This window comes from Castanea sativa, chromosome 9 (genome assembly GCF_040712315.1).
Source record: "Castanea sativa cultivar Marrone di Chiusa Pesio chromosome 9, ASM4071231v1".
NCBI lineage: Eukaryota > Viridiplantae > Streptophyta > Magnoliopsida > Fagales > Fagaceae > Castanea > Castanea sativa.
This window is the reverse complement of record NC_134021.1, coordinates 11208410-11229179: the sequence shown is the minus strand read 5'-3', so window position 1 is coordinate 11229179 and position 20770 is coordinate 11208410. Positions and strand designations below refer to the sequence as shown.

The 20770-nt window shown below is 33.8% G+C and overlaps 2 protein-coding genes across 5 annotated transcripts; one reads left to right on the top strand and one right to left on the bottom strand.

Annotated features, from left to right (window-relative positions):
- The first annotated feature begins 151 nt into the window (after window positions 1–151).
- Window positions 152–3422, top strand: LOC142610272 (protein trichome birefringence-like 8). Its single transcript, XM_075782052.1, has 4 exons — window positions 152–563; window positions 2118–2507; window positions 2675–2833; window positions 3095–3422. The coding sequence occupies exons 1-4, from the start codon at window positions 166–168 to the stop codon at window positions 3420–3422; spliced, it is 1275 nt and encodes a 424-aa protein (XP_075638167.1). The 5' UTR covers window positions 152–165.
- On the bottom strand, window positions 3144–15985 carry LOC142610271 (uncharacterized). 4 transcript variants are annotated; one of them, XM_075782048.1, is made up of 19 exons: window positions 15825–15985; window positions 14278–14770; window positions 13731–13825; window positions 12829–12993; window positions 12343–12736; window positions 11244–11362; window positions 11062–11134; window positions 10761–10981; window positions 10631–10675; window positions 10349–10445; window positions 8375–8566; window positions 7771–7874; window positions 7552–7633; window positions 6113–6262; window positions 5028–5156; window positions 4415–4585; window positions 3728–3787; window positions 3429–3629; window positions 3144–3351 (listed from the first exon to the last, which is right to left on the bottom strand). In XM_075782048.1, exons 1-18 carry the CDS (start codon window positions 15863–15865, stop codon window positions 3516–3518), a joined length of 2745 nt encoding a protein of 914 aa, XP_075638163.1. In that variant the 5' UTR covers window positions 15866–15985; the 3' UTR covers window positions 3144–3351; window positions 3429–3515. The 4 variants fall into 4 exon arrangements, with proteins under 4 accessions (XP_075638163.1, XP_075638165.1, XP_075638166.1 ...); XM_075782050.1 differs by having other exon boundaries at window positions 3455–3629; XM_075782051.1 differs by having other exon boundaries at window positions 13734–13825.
- Window positions 15986–20770: the final 4785 nt, after the last annotated feature.

Genomic DNA, 20770 nt, shown 5'->3' with positions numbered 1-20770 from the left:
ATAACATTAATTATAGACTATAATAGTAGGTACGCTATAGCTAGAAAAAATTGAAAAGCCTCAATCACTCCACAAACCTCTCTATATTACTAAATTATTGACCCCACATTATTAACAAACAACCTGGTCTCTCTTTCTCTCTAATGACTTCTTCAACCCCTTCATATGGATCATGAACCTTCTCAGCAACCAAATACACAAAAACTCCATCTTCTTTCTTTTTTATTCCCCATCACAATCCAAAAAGAAGTTAAATATGCACTTTGTTTTCTCCTTTTCCTACTTTCTTCCTTTGTTATTTTCAATCTTGTAACCCCTATTGACTCTCAGTTCATCTTTGGAATTGGTTTCTTCTCGCAAATCCTACCAAATAATAAAAAAACATCATTAGGAGGTTGTGATTTTTCCAATGGCAGATGGGTTTGGGACGAAAGTTACTCCCTTGAGTCATACACCGAGAACTGCCAGTTTCTTGATCCTGGCTTTCGGTGCAATCGAAATGGAAGAAAAGATGGTGATTATCGTAAATGGCGATGGCAACCAAAGAGCTGTGATCTTCCAAGGTATGGATTCAAAAGAGTTTCATGCATGCATGATTGGTTGTACTTTCTTTATAATCCATTTGTGCAATAATTCTCTCATGTATTCTCGCGTTTACATAGCATGTAAGCTGTATAGACTATAAAAAGAATAATAGTATAATAGATATAACTTTCTAGATTCTAGTTCATATTAAGTTCTTAGCTCAAACTCTACAAATTTACTAAGATTTCAGAAATTGATGAAACACACACTTTTGTTAGCACAAGCTCTAAAAATTTGGAACGAGCAAGAATCAATGACCACAAATATTACAGTTTCAAAACTTTTTTTTTCTTTTAAAAATTTAAATCTTTTTGGCTGAGGGAGTTGCGGGACAACTGTGAAAAGTCAATAATGAAGGTTTATGACGTGTGGAAAGTTGCTCTCATCAAGTGCAACCAATTAGCAATGTATATTGTCTAAGAAAAATCCCCTTATTTTCTAATGTAATATGGAAGAAAAGAAATTTTAAATCTTGTTTTGCATCTAATTTTTTACTGGTTTGAGGGTCATTTTATACTTACAAAATTCTTGTGAGGTGAGGGAGACAAAAACTAGGTTCAAGTTTTCATAAGAGAACTTCACACATATATAAGTAGAAATTCTATTTTTATATATATATATATATATATATATATTTCATGGTTTTTTTTTCTAAAAAAGAAGAAAAAAGAAGAAGAGAGAAATCAATATCATGCATTTAAGTTGCAAAAGGAGACATAGGTTCCCACCCAGCTAGGCTATGGTTTATTGTGAACTGCGGACGGTGGCATTATTAATTATTAATAAGAGACTACTAGTTTAAAGGAGTTCAATATCAGTAGGCTATAGCTTTCAACCAACCACTCCTTTTCTTTCTATCACTCCAATTTCCAATCAGCCAAAAAAAAGAAAAAAAAAAAGATTTTTTTTCTAAGATTTAACCATAGGTACATTAGATTGAATTGAATGTATTTAAATTTGAATCAATACTTACCAATCAAATGACAAAATTCTGGTTTTTTGTTCAAATGCAAAGACATCTATTACATGAGTCATGAATTAATGGTGTGTTTTTCGATTAGCCTTCTTCCAAATACACATTAGGAAGGAAATACAACTTTTAGACAGAGAATGAGAGCCAAAATTAAAAATATTACATAATTTAGCTTAACGGTCTTTGTTTCTATTTTTTTTTTTTTAAAGCTTAATGGTCTTTATTCACAGTGGAGAAAACCATTTAAATGCTACATCTTTGCTATTCTAAATTGTTATTTTTAGATTGAACTCTAAATATATATTCTCAAAAAAAAAAAAAAAAAAACTCTAAATATAAAATATATAGGAACTAAAATTAGCTTAAAAGAATCCCTTGGACTAAAATCAAGGAAGGATCATAAATATTCCTTGAATTTAGTCGATCAAAGTAGAAAACAGTTAATTTTCTTCTTTCTTTCTTGTTTTGGCCTCATACAATCACATAATTATAGTACTTTCCATGTTACCAAAGATCATTAGGTAAAATTATAATTTTGCTTATTTTTTGTTAATCTCAGATTTAATGCAAGTGATCTCTTGGAAAGAAGCCGAAATGGACGTATAGTGTTTGCCGGCGATTCTATTGGAAGAAACCAGTGGGAATCCCTGCTATGCATGCTTGCACAAGCAGTCTCCAACCAGTCTAGAATATATGAAGTATATGGAAGCCCCATAACCAAACACAAAGGCTTCCTCTCCATGCGGTTCCATGATTACAACCTCACAGTTGAATATTACAGAGCACCCTTTTTAGTTTTCCTCGGCCGGCCACCTGAGAACTCATCTAATAAAATCCGAAAAACCATTAGGGTTGATGAGTTGCACGGGTACTCCAAGAAGTGGATTGGAGCAAATGTTTTTGTTTTCAATGCTGGTCATTGGTGGAATGAAGAGAAAACCGTTAAGATGTAAGGAGCTTCTATTGATGTTGATATTCAAAAGACTACTCTCGTTTGTCACAGTTTATTTACTACTCATTCAACTTATAAATTATTTTCTGTTCCTATACTTTTAGTTGCAAAATGAGATAATTGACAATATATGTGTTTTACCACCACTATTGCTGTGTTTTCAGGGGCTTGCATTTCCAGGAAGGTGGCAAAGTAAATATGACAATGGATACAATGGAAGCATTCAGGAGGTCTTTACAGACATGGAAATCTTGGGCATTACAAAATTTAGATTCAAATAGGAGTCATATATTCTTTCGCAGCTACTCCCCAGTGCATTACAGGCAAGTCTCAGTAAATATCAATTTCATTTCGAGTTAAAACACACAATAGAACCTTGATACTATATCATCATTACAGAACTTGAATTGAATTAGATTAGTGAACTGAAGGTCAGCACCTGATACTATAAGCTTTTTTCACATTTACATGCTTGAATCCTATGCATTCATTTTCTGCAATTCAAAAAGAAATGAGGAGAGGACAATAATAGCCGGAAGGCCTTAATTATAAGCTCTGACTCAAGCTTTTCATGCATATTGCAGGAATGGCACCTGGGATAAAGGGGGCCGGTGTGATACAGACACAGAACCAGAAACAAACCACACAAAGCTGGAGGACGAGCCATTAAATAATGAATTCATTTCCAATGTAATTAAACAGACGGATTATGGAAACAGGAGTATCCAGTTCTTAAACATCACATATCTAACAGGATTTAGGTTTGATGGTCACCCTTCAAAGTATCGCGAGCCAGGCACTCCAACTCCCTCTCCACAAGACTGCAGTCATTGGTGCTTACCTGGAGTGCCAGACACATGGAATGAGCTTCTCTATGCTTATCTATTGTCAAAAGGATTCAGAACCAAGTGAAATTACCTTTTAAAAGAATAAAATCATGTCACCTCATAATTGAAAATAGTGTTTCAATTTTGACAGCTGTACAAAATTTGCATTGGCTTCTAGTCAGGCTAGTTCCTCCCCATTTTCATTCGGATTATCTTCACTGGTTTCCATCTCCTTAACTTTCTCAAGTTGCCTCAAGAGATCCAATCTTTCAGGTCCATATGTGGATGGTATCTGCCAAAAAAACGTGTCAGCTCACTAGGACACACAGGTTTTGGCATCTCACAAAGTTTTTAACAAAAAAAGCTGATCGAGAAAGCCAAGCCACACACCAGAGCTGGTGCATATCTCTGAATAGCAGCCAACATTGCTGCATGCCCAACTGCAGTAACCTAGAGGAAATAGTTGTTCTCAACATTAAGTCAGCAATGAATCAATATTCAACAGCCAAGAGAAAATTTATCATAAAAACAATGTTCTCTCCAGTCATGTAAACCATGATTATGCATAGAACAGGTATTAAATAGCACAGGACTGATTTTGAAGCTTTCAATAAATGTACATATATGAAAACCCTCAGTAGATTCCCCCTCTTTTTCTTCTGATAGATAGAAATTATATATGTGTTCCCTCCATTTTTTTTTTTTTTTTGAGAAAGCTATTCCCTCCATTTAGGTTGTACACAAACAGAAAAAGATATATTTTCCCCATTTAACATTAATGAAACGATTTCCTCACAACTGGGTAGTCTCAACTCCCCATCTCAAATGATGTGGCAGCAATAATTAATTTAAGGGACAGTAATGGTGCTACTCATCTGAAATGAAAGGGGGAAAAAGGTGAGTTAGCCAAGACGAAGAGTTGATCAGGGTTATATAACCTACTAACATATGTCTCTTGAGTTAATATAATGGTTAAGGAAGATACGAGGAAGGAAAGCTGGATAGTGAAAAAGGAGATGCAATGTTGAATAGAAAAAGAATGCTGTCTTGAGGGAATTATTTCCATATTAAACTCACAGGAAGAAGCATCAAAACGCCAATTGGAACAACTGATGCTAAGTCAGTCATCGTTCTTTTGAAAACTTTCTTTTCTTTTTCTGTCAATTCATCTCCTACCAGGGCCCTTCTGAGCAATCCCATAGAAGCAGCAACATCAATAGCTAAAAGCTGGGTTCCTTGCAAGACATCCTGCTCAATTAAGTGTGATTATGATTATACAAGCTGAAATATTCTCATGTAACCAGTCAAGGCAAATAAATGATTCTCTTAAATTCTGATTAATGTTACTAATTCCAAAGATCAAATGATTGGCCTTGGCTCAGGTAGTAACAGTGAATGGAGGGGTTGTGTAGGTCTAGGCTATTAAAGTATCAGAAACATCAAATTTATTAAAATCATGCTGTCAGGGACTCTTTGAATTTGCAATATTCATAATGCAGATGGATTTCTTTTTTTGATAATTAGATAGTTTGGGGAGTGGTAGTTTGAACCTTGGATCTCTCTGTTGGAAACACCGGGAGGTGCCAACTAGTTGATCTACAAGGATCTTGGCTTAAAATAAGACTAATCATGTATACTAGTTACACCACAGATCATATTGTGACTGATGGAAAACCATAGATATCCATACCGTGGTAGTTTCTTTTAGCTTGACTAATGATTTTTCGATGATGCTTTCTTTCTTCTGAACCTGGTCCAATTGAGAACCTCTAACAACACGCAGATTATTATTATCATCATCATCTGTAACATTAAACTCCTGAAAAAAATAAAATAATAGCACATGATCACAAACTAAAGCCTGAAACAACACCACAGACAAGCAAAGGAAGAAAATTTTCATGACAATGTTCTGACACAAAGATGACTGCCTGGGCACCAACACAAAACTAGCAGGGTCATTTCCTTGGTGTCATAATGCATAACAACCATATTTTTTTTGATAGGTAAGAAAACTTGTAATAAGAGAAGACTACTTCATTAGAAAAATGAAGTAACTAAAAAAATATGTACAAACAACAGAGAAGAAAACAAAAAAAATTATGTATCTAAAAAGAAGAAAACTGGATGCAGCCAAAAATAAGCATTAGTGCAAAGAAACAATTTCTCACAGGTTTGTAGATAATTATTCATGTTCATCACATGTAAGCCCCGTTAGCCAAAACTTTCTAACATATTCTGTAGGCATTGAAAATCAAAGCCAATAGCTGGCCAACCTTAAAATATTCTACACATAGGCCCACTAACTTCATATTATTTGGAATTTTTGGGAGAAGCTCAAGAGTCAAAACCTTTAGGATGGATAATAAGAGGAACATCCCATTGTGCTATCAATGTTACATCCTAACACTATTTATAGGTGTTATGTATACTATATACCACTTGAGATTTGTAAAAGGCTAAAAACAGATTTAAAATATTAATTGCTTCTTAATGGCTTCAAGATTAATGTCAAGAGGTTTTTCAGATAATTCCAATTCAAGTGCAAATGCCCAAACTATTTAAATATAAAATTAGTTTAGACATCAACCGAATTCTAGAACATGGGCCAAATGCCACAAGAAATTTTAAAATCAACAAAGTTGGCTGGGACTTCAGGCACATTTAAACTAGGCCCTATCTAACATCCACATGACCTTTGAACTCCACATCCTAATGGCAGTTTTTTCTATATTTTATATTGTGCACAACTAACTTAAAGAGTATTAGATATACCTCCTCATTTTCTGATTGATTAGCACTTCTTTGGACCCGTTTTTCAAGTTCTTTTAGCTCATTCCTTAGAAGTTCAAAACGGAGAATTTCATTTGATTCTGAGCCTGCATTATCTATATTTGAAGTAGTCTGCTCCAAACATTCATTTTCCTGCATAGAGAAACCAAATTTTAAAATTCTTTTCAATTGACAAAGCACATCTGCTTCACATAGCAAAATAGGCATTTCAGCTCCCTGAGCCAATGGTTACATTAGCAGTCACAGAACCAAATGCCGGGTTAATGGACTTAAAATCACTTGATCTCTCAGCTGAGAATATTGAGTGTAAAAAAACCCTAATAGCTATCTTACTGAAGCTGAAGTAACTCTGTATTAAAAATTCAAAGGCTGAAAAATGAAATCATCGGGAGAGATTTCAAAGTTCAGAAATATTGAGACTTCCAGCATGTTTAGTTGCATAAATAGTAGGTCCAAAAGTTCCACAAATGATTCCCAATGGAGCTATCCAAACTACTGAGAGTCATTGACAACATGTTTTCAGTTAAATATGTGGAAACATGTCATTAGTTGAAAATGTCAGTCTTTCCAACAGGAAAAGATTAATATTGAGAATCTAAGGGACAGGTACAGTTTACAGTTGATAAATTTATCTATGTGATCTTGTCAGTCACTTTGAAATTAATGGAAAGTATCAAATTTTGCATTGTAGAGCAAGGAATTCTTTATCATTATGGCTTTAACAAATTGTGATTTACAAACCAGAAAAAGTACTCCCATACTGCCTCCATCAAACTAGTAAAACTTTTTATCCACTCAATTTAGTTACTTTTTAATTTATTATATCATTGCTCAATGCAACTATAGAAAAAAGAAAAAAAAAATTGCTCAACGTTCATAGAAACTCCTCTTGACCCAAAGAGTGGACATCCTTGGAACAAATGGAGCTTTTGGCTTCCTAGAGAAGTGAGATCTGATTAACTAGTGACCTATTTTCCCATGCAAATCCACCTTGCAATTAGTTCATAACCTACAGTCCTACACCCCTAAGAATAAATACCACAAGATCCCATTGACAACCTAAACAAAGCGCTTGTTTGATTTAAACTATGAAATTAATCCACAAACACAAACTTCATTTTCGAAATTAGCAAAGATTTTTCACTACACCGCAAACCATAACTTCAAAGGAGCCATTATAAAAATGCATTCCAAGGCCAGCTAAAAGTTCTTGAATCATAATCTAAAAAGGGCTGTTTTTACATAAAGAGGAACAAGTTTTCTGCAAAACAAGGCAAACTTCAATTTGAAAGATCAACAAGGTAGGCTTACATATACAAGAATCCTAATATATAACAAACGCATTTGGCTATAGCTCATAGCAATATAAGTTAATTAATGTGGACGTAAAATTTTATATTCGTGTTAAAAGCAGAACATACGGATCCATCCATAATTGACTCTGGGCCAGGCTTTTTATCTGGAGGGCGCATAAAGAAGCTCCACATAGGTTTATTGAGAATTCTGGAGAGAATTTTTTTCAAATAAGATAAACCCAACAAAAGAAAGAAATAGCATGTCAGTGGGAAAATTTTAAAGATGAGCAGTAATTAATAAGCTTTCAAAAGGTGGAAGCTAATCGTACAATGGTAGTTACATACCTGTTGCTCCTATCCAGCACTACATTAGCATTCTTCCTGTTTTTCCCTTTCAAGTACTGTTGCTGCCCACTGATACTTGACTGGGAATGACTGTCACCATCTCCCTGGATGATCATTACAGAAGTAACAGCAAGATCAATGAAAAAATATGCATACTTTAACAAGGATTATAGATGTCATATGCAAGATGCAGATGTGACCCTAACTGATGGAGAATGAAACTGAAGAGATCAAAAGGAAAGGATTTGTACTGCACTCCTTTTGTTTTTAGAACACAACTAATATGTAAGCTCGGCAAAGAAGTAAGCATCAGACTATGAACATGTAAAGAAAGACTCGGTTTGAATTAGTGGTTTTCAATGTCAACAGATCTCTTAGTAATAAATAATAATAAAATGCACAAAAAGTGCATAATGTAGCACATGATCAGATCATGCTTGCTTAAAAATTTATTAGTCTTAAAAAGAGAAAAGGCAATGCCCATAACATATTAACAAGTTCTTCAAGATAGTGAGAAATTTAAATGAGAGGTGCAGTCATTTCTAGTCAACATGTTATACTGTCTAGCTAATCTTAGATAAAATATTAAAACATGAAGAAATACCTGCCGAAGGGAGGCTGCTTTTGCTCTAAAAGATGCCTCCAAAAATTCAGCCTCTTTTTTCAGCTTCCTCATTTTCTCAAGGTCAGAACAAGCAGCTTTTAGATGCTCTTTTCCAGAACCAGAACTTGATACATGCAACTCTTGAAGCAATTTTTCTAGTCTTACAAGAGCTTCTTCTACACTCTCCAATGCCTGAAACCAAATGCCAATTTCACCACATCAAAGAAGCCTCCAGAAGATTCCAGATAAAAGTACAAGTATAGTCTTTTTGAACTGGGACAATAATGAAATTTAGAAATCCATTCATTGGGCTCGTCAAGAGAAAGGTTGGATGCCAAGGCTCAAATTAAGCAAGTTCAATTTGTAATTTTACCATAAGCAACATCTGAAGACATCATCATCCTAGAAATTTATTTTATTAAATGACAAAAATAACATTCTTACTTGTGAAAATATGGACGTTCTTACATATATAAGGCAATAAAGAATAAGGGGTGCTTTTATTATTATTTTTTTTTCTTATTGATAAGTTACACATGCACTTAATGAGTTTTGAACCTATAACTTAACCCTCCATCCGGAAGAAGTTCCATTTGAGCTAGAGCTCATTGGCAAGGATTGTGTTAAATTAAATATTCAAAGCCAAACATTGATTCCATTGCATGGTAGATGAATGCAACAACCCATGTAGAGAATTTTCTTGTCTTTATATTATATGATAATTTACACACTGTTGAATTTTTGTTGCTTTAAAAGTTCAACGTATAGTCTTTCTATTTTTTTCATGATTTCTTTGGATTTCATATACCAAAATGGTGTAATGGGGTTATTATATATTGCCTCAAATTTATGTTTTGACTTGTCCTGAAATTTCATAAAGTGGAAGGAAAGATTGCTCATTGTTAAAAAAAAAAGAAAAGTAATTTGATATTTCTTATTCACCAAGGAAAGTGCTCCTAGTCCACCACAGAATAGATATTTAAGTTTTACATATGTACAATGTTGCAAGGGGTTTGATGGCTTTAGCCCAAGAAATCCTCCCATATAAGGAGAGGAGAAGACTCTTAGAAAAACATGGAAATTTCTTCAAGAGTAACTTAGTAGTTCTTTTAGGGTTTAAACACACCTGCATTTGTGAGCTCAGAATTTGTTATTGTTTGAGTGAGAGCACTATTGGGTGTATTGGGACTTTAGGCTTATGCCTGTCTCATTTGTGAATTTGTTTGTTGGTGGATATAATGAGAATTGGATTACTTTGTGTTTGTGAGAGTTTTTCTGTGTGTTAGTGTTTGTGAAATTTGTGACAATGTGTTAAGTTGTATGTGAGGTTCAGTGAGAGTGATTGTAATCCAAACTGTTGATGAGGATTTTGGTTGGTGTTACTTGTGGATGTAGAGGCATGGAGTTGACTAAACCACGTTAAACTTTTGTGTCTTATGTGTGCTTTTATTTCTTGTTTATGTGTATGCACTTCTGCTAGTCTCAAATTCCAACAAGAATAAAAACTTGGTCCACTACTACCATAACTAAAAACAATATCAAGACCATGAAATTTAGTATGCACTCAACTCAAATTCACATAAACACAGAAAAGATTACAGTTGAAAAATCTCAATCGAAAGCAACAACACTGGCAAAATGAAAGGCAAGACAAAAATGCAAATTAAGCAATGAAGTCCACAGTGGGCCACGGTGAATCATGTTTATAAGTTTATTGAATACTTATTCATATCTACAAACATGAATTTTTCTAGTAAACATTGTAATCAACCTGCAAGATCCCTATCCCATAGGTGTCTAATCAAGATTCATTTGGCTTTGCTGGATTTCAGGTAGAAGTCACATTCACCACATTTCTTATTCAAAATAATTTTAGTCTTCTACTTCCAAAAGTGGGTATATCATCAATCCAGCGTTAACTTGAAGCCATTAAGCAAGAGAACATTGAATTGATTTGAGTATAAAAAAGCCAACCTTGTCAAATGAATCCAATGATTTCTCAGGCGGAAAATTAGTCTTAGATCCAATCCTCTCAACAGAATTCTTACTTTTACTTTCCACCATATCATTCCTGCATCACATATTTTGAAGCATAATTGCAATTACTTGTTGATTCGTAAGAAAGTTTCATGGTTTACATGCACAGACCATCCCATGTTTTACAAGTTCCTTTCTAATCCTTCAAACAAAGAGTACACAAATACACTTTTGTGTGTGTGTGTGTGAGAGAGAGGTGATCAGCCTCTGTTTGCTTACTTCGATATCCGCAATTCGTCCTTGCACTCCATTAACTTGTTGTGCCTAAAAGATAGAAAACAAATTATCATAATTCCATAAATCAGATGCATCACTTTAATGTTAAATTTTTACTAAGCCATGAAATTACCCTCTAGACAGAAATTTTGCTGCCTTAACATTAGAAGGGTTCTCCAGCCATTCACTGTATTTGATAAAGCTCTGCATCCAATGAGAGCAAACATCTATTACTTGAGGGATAGCTTCAGCATTGGGAGGGCCATCTCTTTTACTTTTATGGCTGTGCAACTGTTTTTGGGTGCCAAAGTTGCCTGGATAAAAAGGAAGCCAATCCAACTCTTCACAGACTACCTATGCAATGCAAAAGTGTTAAATTCCATAACTGAACCACAACACATATTAATAAGATCATAATAATCATACATACTAACCTCAACATACAATTGATAAGAACTTATTGATGAAAGTTGAGGATAGTATAAAACACTGCCCCCAATAAGGTACCTGCAACAAAGAATGGCACAAATAAATAGTCAACCAAACCAGAGAAGCAATATTAAACTTAAGGGGTGATAGAAAAGAAGAAAAAAATGTCATAGATCAGAAGCTATACCTAACAAAGCCTTCAATAGGATCATCTATAGCATCAAAACCATTAGCAGATAGAAAGGACTTTGTACTTCTGCCTAAAGCAATAAAGAATCCCAATATTGCCAAATCCTTCTCCAAAACCTGTTGCCAATTAATCTTTAATTTCAATAACAGCATCCACATGATTGAAACAATGCAGTTACATGCACACAAAAGTGTATAGGCCTCTAGGCTCGAGCATACTTAACTAGTCATTATGTGTTAAAGAAAATCAAAAAGGGCATAGCCCTTGTCAATATATTTATTTTTGATAATTCAATAGTTGGGGGAGGGGAGATTTGTTGAACCCTAGATGTCTATATTGGAAACACCAAAATGTGACAATTAAGCTACACGGTTCTTGGCCCTTGTCAATGTTAATATATTCTTTTTGCTACCCACTCATGATGAATGGACAGTTCTTTTTTTTTTTTTGAAAAACTATCAAGTTTACTTTATATTACAAATTGGTTTGCTTCAAACTCTCTCAGGTAAAACCATGTGATTTTAATCTTTGGCTAATTCTGTAGTATTTATAGAACATTTCTATAATGTTTTTTTTTCTTTTAAATATGACAGAAAATAGCAACCAGCAACTCACACAAATAACTTTCAGATGCAGCAAAAAAAAAAAAAGAACGTTGTATGAATAGCTGGCAAATGGTAACTCGGAACTCCCTCATTTCTCTGCTATTCTTCGTCTTTATTTTTATTCTTCTGCAAATCCTAAACCTATATATATATATATATATGTGTGTGTGTGTGTGTGTGTGTATATATATGTATGTATGTATATGTATGTATGTATGTATATGTATGTATGTATGTTCTACCAGATCAATAATGCTGTTTGGCTATTACTTTGATTCACCATTAAATTGATGATATTATAAATTCTTATAGGATGGGGAATGTTAGATTGGTACTTATACTTGAGTCTTACTTCAAAATGATTTTTAGCCAATAATAAGTTTGTTGCCTCAAATCTATCTTAAATCGAAACTCTTTCATTCAATAAGCCACCTTCGCAGGGCTGAAACACAAAATGTTGTCTCTAAAGCTACAGAGACATTAGCACTAACCTCAATACTTTCAGATGTTGTCAGTCTTGACCATATTTTCTCCCTATCTATAGCTCGTTGCAGCTGCTTCTGTACAAGATTTACCCAGAAAAAGACCTCTTCTGAACCCCAATCGTTATTTACTCTACATGCCGCAGCTCGAGGACCGAAATGAATAAGAAATTCTCTGTGTAGACCAATATCTTTTATAGAATGATAAGCCTTGCGTATAGGAATAAAATCAACCAGAATGTCCATCAATCTACCAGTTATTTCTGGAGACATGGAAAAGAATTGCGGACAAGAAACTTTTGCTGGACCAAGTTTTGTAATTGCAGCAATGCAAGTAAGTGCAAGCATGAGGACTGATACATCACTTGCATTCCCTGATCCCAATGATGTGCCTTTTCCACAACTGTAAGCAAATTAAAAGTAACATAATCTCTACACTGCCTTCAAAATCATTATGCAAAACCTCAACATGCAGTTTTGAAGATGACAACATACACAGCAGTGGCAGCAGTAAAGCATGCATCCCCTTCAAAATAATCGACAAAGGACGTCACCACCACTGGAATTTGCTCAGAAAAAAACCATTCAGGAGCTTCAGGTTGCTTGGCTGATAATTTATCCCGGATTAAGCTCTCCAGGGGAGCAGATTGCCGTAATAAACTGCATTGACTCAAAATTCAAATACATCAAAAAGCCTAGATAACTGAAAGCAATATATAATAATATATTTTTTGAAACCAAAAGCAATATATAATATAGCTAAAAGAAAATAGGAGAAGAAGATGGCCATATGGGTAGTTTAGTAATATAAATAGGGAGGTTGATGGGAATTACATCTCAGTGATATCAGAGATCATCAAAGAAAGTACCAAGAAAAGGCAAAGTATAAAAGCCGATAAAAAATTTAAAAGTTTACCATTAGAGATCCTGCCTCCGAAATGAAGGCAAAGCCACAAAGTACAAGTTTCCCGGCATTAACTTCACACATTAACTAAATCCAAGAATTTTTACATCTCAAACAACTGTTTCTTTTTACAGAGTAAAAACGGTCAATTATTTAAAAAAGGAAAGTGAAAGAAGCTTGTCTGTGAATTTTAAAGACTATTTAATTTCAAAATTGGCTGTGCAAGACCAACAATCAAATCACGCCACTGGAAAGTTAAGTGTAAAGTAAGCACAATTACAATCCAAGGTGGGGAAATTCCAGGTCCTTAATTCATCACAAGAAACACAATCTTGATTAATAAAGTGGACATTCATATCCATCAAGGCTATATTAAAGGGGGACACAAAAAGGCTTTAAATTGACAACAAAAAGTCTCACTTTGACAAGCTTCTGAAAACGGATAGCTCTTGAGCAACATAAGCACTGATAATATGAAATCTGAGCAACTTACTACCTCCTTTGAACAATAAGATTTATATCCCTGTCTCTACGATCACCTCGGGATGAAATCTCACTTGCAGCTTGCAATAAGGAATACACAGAAGCCTGAGAAAATTCATGAGTCTTCAGATAGCCTAGATATTTATCATATGAGTTTAAATTAAGTAATAACTGATTAGTCAATACCCTAGGACTAAGAATTCAGAGTCCAGCAGTCTCTTTTAATTCATCACATACAAAAATTTAGAAGCTTAACCAGGTTGCTTTTCTTTTTTTGAAGAGAAATCAGTTTAATTATATGATATATTGAGCAGGAATTTCAGGAAAAAAAAAGTAGTATAATGTATCAACTAACAACTCTACCAAAGGAAACAGGAAGCTAAAACTGCATTTGGGAAAGATAACACTTTCAATAGATCTATAAAACAGCTTATTAAAAATAAATAAATAAACCTATCATGCCAGTGCAAGAGTTTACGTTCATACAATGAAGCATTTACCACATGAAATTCTGAAGAATGTCACAATAACTTTTAAAGAAAGTTTCATGACTATACCTGATAAGACACTGATTTCACCCATGCATTTCTGTCTACACCAAGCCAGGCAGCTGCAAACCAAGATATTTTTGACAATGAGCCTTGTTCTTTGATTGCTAACTCAAAAATCCTGGCAGCCTCATGCAAAGTCTGGACAAGTCCATCGCTATTATCTTCGGCTTGTAGTGACTGATTTAGTTTGACCCTCATTCCCTCCATTTCACCACTGGTACTTGCTTGGGGACTCCCATTGACTGTTACACCATCATCAGCGGATGCAAGAGGACGGTGTTGTGCTGTCCTTCTTGATTTATGAAAGGTTAAATAGGTTTTCCTATATCCCACCAACCGGTGGCTAAGGCCAACATTTTTGCTCTCTAACAAAGCAAGCCTTATAAAGCATCTCTTTCTTGAACTACCCCAATTTATTAGGAGGTGATCCAAGCTAGCCACTTGCTTGCAGGAAAAACAGGTTCTAACTGGCTCACGTGATAGCCACGGATCTGAAGAGCTGCAAATACAGAATACATAAATGACACAATTTTCACCACAACAGGTGACTCTTAAGGCTTATGGTGGAACATAAAACTACAGGGCTACATCTACTACAAGTCTACAGCCAAATCTTTCACTGTTAACCCACATTTAAACCGTTACAATCTTTAAGGTGCCTTATTCTTCCGACAAAACAAGGAAATTCCCCTAGTTTCGTGTATAAACCAATATGTGAATCGCGCTTCTCAAATTTTTTCTATTTTAGTAATCAAATTTTAACTTTGAATGTGGGAAGCACTTCAAATATGACATTCTGTCATCATAATTCCTCGTTCATTTTAATTGTTAGAATAAAAGTTTAGTGATTAAATTCACTCAGCTTAAAATTTGGAAAATGGTAATTTATCATGAACCCTATCTCCAATCTACCACTCATCTAAAAATCGGCCCAATGTGAGCGAGATTGTTAGAATAAATAATGATTAAGTGATTGAATTCGCCAATTCCTAATAGTTTCCAAACCTTTTGGAACAAATGGTAATTTATCATTAACCACTCAAATACAAACACAATTCCACAACAGTTCCACAAAGCATCACAAATGTAGTGTAATTACTTACAACGTGAATTGAGGAATTACAGAATCGAGAACTCTAAAAAAAAAAACAAAAACAAATTATCTGACTTAGTCTCCGTTTGGTTATGTAGAAAACTGAGTCAAAGAAACTACTACCAAAAAAAAAAAAAAATCACATTTTCCGCTGTTTAGTCAGAATAAACAAAACTCTGAAAAAAAAAAAAAAATCAACCACCTAATCCACAATAACACTCAAATTGGATTCTCCAGCTCTTTGAAGAAAACTAGAAACAAACGGACAATAACATGTTTAAATTTTTGTATTATCCTTTTTCTTTTCACTTTCCTCCACTTTCTCAGCAAACAAACAACGAATTCTCAAACAAAGAATAAAGAGAAAGTAACTAACTCTAAAGCGCATAACAGAAATTCGAACTGCCTCAAGTTCGTTAGTTCAATACAAAATAACAATTTGAGAGAGAGAAATGAGTACCTTGAACAGAGTAAACTTTTATGTTGCAATTTGAATGCCATATATATTTGAGAGAGAAGAAAATTTTGGTATTGATGAGTTTTGAGAGGGTAAAGTGATAGATATGAAGAATGGAGTGAAGAGAAGAGAAGAGAAAGGAAATGGGGAGGTGACGTGGCTAAAAGGGCATTTCTTTTTCTTTTTTGGTTTTGGTTTTCGTAGACGTGGAGAAGCGAACTATCACACAACAGATAAAAATTCTTTTTCAGTCGTTGTTTTTAGCTTTTTTTTTGGGTTTCTAGAGTGTATGGACTTTCTGTGCTACCGTGGGTGAGTTGGGGTGGGTTGGTCCTATGCTTCACCAATGGGCTTGAAGCCCAATGAACGAACCCCGCATGACCTTATCCCCGTCCATTTGGTTGGGGGAAGAAAAGTGAGGTGATTTGTGTGGATAAGAGAAAATATGAGAGAAAATTTTTGGTGTTTTCTCCCAAAGTTTTAAGAGGTATTTTTATCATTTGATTTTTTTATAGTATTTTTGTAATTTTGTGATTTTAGGGATTTTTTTTTTCGATACATTAGTACTTAGGGTGAGGAAATTTTATCTTAAATGTCTTGTTTGGAAAAGATCGTGAGATGCCAACTAATTGAGCTACAAGACTCTTGGCCATTTTAAAAGTTTAGGGGTTTTTTGGTCTTTTTTGTTAATTTTTGAGTGTATGTTCATGATTTTGGAGATTTCACTATTTAGGGAGGTCATGTCATTATAGAGATTTATAGGGTGGTGAGGTTGTTTTAGAGATTTTCAAGATTTTTTTTTCATTGTATAAGTTTTGAGGGTATTTTAGTCATGTAAAAGATTTGATGGATACTTTGGAGGTTTTGAGAAAATTTTGGTCATTTTAGGGAGTTTTGGGGTATTATTTTGGACGTTTCCTTGGAGTATTGGTTATTTTGGAGAGATAATGGAGCTTTTGTTATCTTGACTCTTGAGATTAAAAATGTACCATGCTCCTTGGAAGGTATAAAACATTTAGTTCCCAAACAAAGTTATTTTTCGTGTTTAACAAAAATTATTTCAATTTGACAAATCATGAATCTTGATATGTGTTACTTTACTCATTTTTCAAAAAAAAAAAAAAGCAAACACGTGTATAAAATACATCTTAGTATTTATCATGAATATGTATTCTAGACCTCTCTAGTCACAATTAGACTTTTACTACTTTGAGAAGTGAGAATTAGATCTTGTTTTCTCTAGAGAACACCCCCAACCCCAAAGGCCCCAAATACTCAAAAAATGAGAAAACAATTATGAAGAACGTTTTGCACCCAAAAAAAGGGACTCAAGATCCTTGAAGTTGAAGCGTACTTTTTTGAAAGCTTGGTTAAATTCATTGTAAACTTTCATAACATAACAGAAGTCAACCGATTTATAGATGGAACGCAGCCTCTCGAGACCACTTGGAATCCACTTGAAATGTTCATGCATAAAATCTTTTTAGGTGGGCATTGATTGATAGTTGATTTTGAAGAAAATGACATTTCATCTAATCATATATATATATATATATATTCCATCCTATGAAAAAACTCATAAAGTGGTTGTAGGCTTGTAGCTCTTACCATCCCTACAAAGAAATGTTAAAAGATGAATAATCATTCTCTCCTCATAAGCTTACCTACGTTCTTTTTAATTTGATTGGTTACAATTAATCTTGCCTATTTGAGTTTTAGAGCATTCGTATCAATGTTTAAATAATAGAAAAAATATCATATCAGGTCATGCAAAATTGTATAAAAATGAATGATTGTTAAATTTACACTAGTACTATTCATTTTGCACTTAGTTTTTTATTCTTTTTTTATGTATCTAGAGGATGAAAGAAGAGAGTGAATGATAATTGTTATGTGTGAAAAATGAGAAACAATTCAAAATTTTAGATTTTTTTTAATGAAATGTAATGTAAAATAGACAATCTAATGAAGTATGTATTTTAAAAAGTAAGTATGTAAGATAGATAAAATAAGTTCTTATGTTAAAAGAGACATAAATATTTGTACAAGTTGATGCAAATGTCTATGGACTTATACACATTCTTTTGGTTCTATTTTGATTGGCCACTCTTTAACTTGCCTAGTTCTTTTAGCTGAGAGACTTGTCTTTTTTTTTTTTTTTGCTTTGGTAATATTGACATGTTAAGCATTGTATTAAACACAAAGTGAACGATAACAGCAAAGCATAGCCTGCAAAGGTTAGCAAGGCCTTCATCACCACTTAGGGTTTGCACTTTACATTCCGAATAAAAAAAACAAAAAATTGCTATGCTCCCCCTCTTACATAAAAGTCCACACATTAGTTTAGCCTCGTGGTACACATAGACATAGTCCACCCTGCAGTTGGTGAGACTTGGCTAGTTGAGCATTAGAAAACTTGGCTGTGTATTTGAACGGTCTCTGATATTGATGGATATTTTGCAAGAACTCGTCAATGCTAATGCTGCTAATTATTACACCATTGAGTCCTGCCACACAGCTGCAACTCAAAGAGATTTGACAATGAATAAAAATATATCATCCATGTCAGTCTTAGTAATTTACTTTATATTCTATTAATCCCAATCTATAAGAAATCTATTTTCTCTTTATTTATAAAACAACCGAAAGTTTAAAATAGAAAGAAAGAAAAAAAAAAAAAAAAAAAAAGAAGAAGAAGAAGAAGAAGTTAATATTCATGTGGTGTATACCACCGCACACTCTTTGTGCGATGGTCACTCCACAAGTATAAGTGCTGGTAGGTTGTGGGATAAGGAGCCGGAGTTCAAGTTTCCAGGAGGGGGCTTCACACACATATACACTAGAATAGAACTCATGTGGTATATAGAACACTAAGAATGAGATAAAAGATTTTATTCATTAGACTGTGGACTAGTACCATTGGCTGCGGTATTTTGAAAGCAATGAATGTGTTTTTTTTTTTTTTCTTCGTTCAATAATGACAACGGAAATAGAACAATGATTAGGAAGATAGCTGTGAAGGACTGACTTTTATCTTCTTGCTCCTTCAGGAAGAGGCAAGGGGAGGGCAGAGGGGCGCTGTGCAAAAATAAGGTGTGAAATAATGAAGGAAAAACTGGTTGATATTTCTAGGTTTATATTATTATTATTATTATTATTATTTTGCTACATGATCTTTCAAATCACTTACATTAACCTTAACAACTTAAAAAGAATCGTTATTCAAGTAATTCTTAAGTACTTTCAGAGCACAGAAAATAATACTTCATCCTCTCACATTCGTGGTGAGATCTACTTATTAAATTTATAGTAGTCCATCATAAATATGAGAGAAAGAAACATCATTTTTCCTTGCTGTTTTTTTCACAGATATCCCCCCCCCCCCTCCAAAAATACAAGCCAAATGCTATCAGGTGTTTTTTTTTTTTTGGACAAATTTACAACTATGAAATTTCTTAAATTTTCCGTCTTATAACAAAAATTGTACCTCAACGGTACTTGGAAAAGAGGAAAAAAAGCCTCCATTTTAAGTTACTTTGAGGGGTTCATGGTTTGTTTGAGTCTTGACTCATCTATCAAGACCAAAAAGAACACAACCAGTGATGGAGCCAGAAAAATATCTTTAAGGGGATTGATTGATCTTAATCTTTACATATTTATTGATAAGATTATGACTTAGTTTGTTTGAGAGTATTATCTATAGATTTGCTTATAATATATAGTGACCTTGTGGTTCTATTGATGGCTTTGGGTCTTTTTGTTAGGTTTTTGGTGGCTTTGTGAAAGTGTTATAATATTTATGTGTTAGTGGTGTGTTTAGTTAAGTAGTGCAATCACATAGGAAATACTAATGATAAGAATAAATGTTTAGTGTAATTAGGTTATCTGCTATTTCTGTCTAGTCCAATCTAATATTCACATTTAATTTTTTTTAAGCTTCCATTAGAACCAAACCATAGATCACAAGGGACAAACACATAGATTAAGATTCAAACCAACGAAAAAAATCTCAACCGACAAGTATAGTACTCTAGCATGTGAGAGGTTGGTAAATTAAGATCTACTTGACATACAATATAAAATTGAAAACATGATATTCACTTATTGACTTATTACATACGAGTGACTTGGTATGTTTGCTACAAAAGATTCTTTTCCACCTTATATGAAACATAAACACAGGAGAACCACAGGAACCACCAAACTAGATTCTCAAGAAAAAGATTTACAAATTAATGGCACAAACGTCCCAGGGTAAGAGAATAACTGAGCATCACCATTGGTTAACGTACTACCCTTATAAATTGACCATTCAAATTTTCTTTTTTGGGCTTTAGAATTTACCATGCAAATGATTATAAAGATTGGTGTTTATTTCCTTTCTGGTTGAGTTACAAGGGATGGTCTCTGTCTCTGATGGGTTCAGTAACTATAGCAGTAAAGCTATCTCCTTCAACCCAAAAAAAAAATCCATTATTTAATTTAATCTTCACGCTCTGCAATAACATATATTCCAAGTTCCAACAGCCAGCTCTACAGCCTTTTTTTTTATAAAAAAAAAAAAAATTGCAAGCACTATTCGTACATATCTGCAAAAAAAAAAAATGGCAATGTATTTGTTTACGCATACATGTGAATGTCGCTAACATTAATTGCATGAGGCACCCAACCCAATGCATCTTCTCAATCATTTATTGCATTAGTTAATGTATCGCGTGGTAGAGTTTAAACCATTTTTTAAAAAAAAAATTAGTTTATTTATTTAGTTTATATATAGTTATATAGTTGTACACTTTTGTCTACTCATTTGATTTTTTTTTTAACCCAAGAAATCACTGAAAATAAATTCTTCCAATCGACCACTTGCATAAAACTAATCTTACGCCTGACTTAACCTAAAAACAAAAAAAAAGTTTTAAGAGTTCCAATTTCTAAGTTTATATTATTTG

Coding starts and splice junctions, on each gene's coding strand:
- LOC142610271 (XM_075782049.1), bottom strand. CDS start 15,865: ATGGCATTCAAATTGCAACATAAAAGTTTACTCTGTTCAAG. Junction 10,676..10,760: donor GCAAAATTTCTGTCTAGAGG/GTAATTTCATGG, acceptor TCTATCTTTTAG/GCACAACAAGTTAATGGAGT. Junction 6,263..7,551: donor AGTCAATTATGGATGGATCC/GTATGTTCTGCT, acceptor TTCTCTATGCAG/GAAAATGAATGTTTGGAGCA.
- LOC142610272 (XM_075782052.1), top strand. CDS start 166: ATGGATCATGAACCTTCTCAGCAACCAAATACACAAAAACTCCATCTT. Junction 564..2,117: donor AAGAGCTGTGATCTTCCAAG/GTATGGATTCAA, acceptor TGTTAATCTCAG/ATTTAATGCAAGTGATCTCT. Junction 2,508..2,674: donor GAAGAGAAAACCGTTAAGAT/GTAAGGAGCTTC, acceptor CTGTGTTTTCAG/GGGCTTGCATTTCCAGGAAG.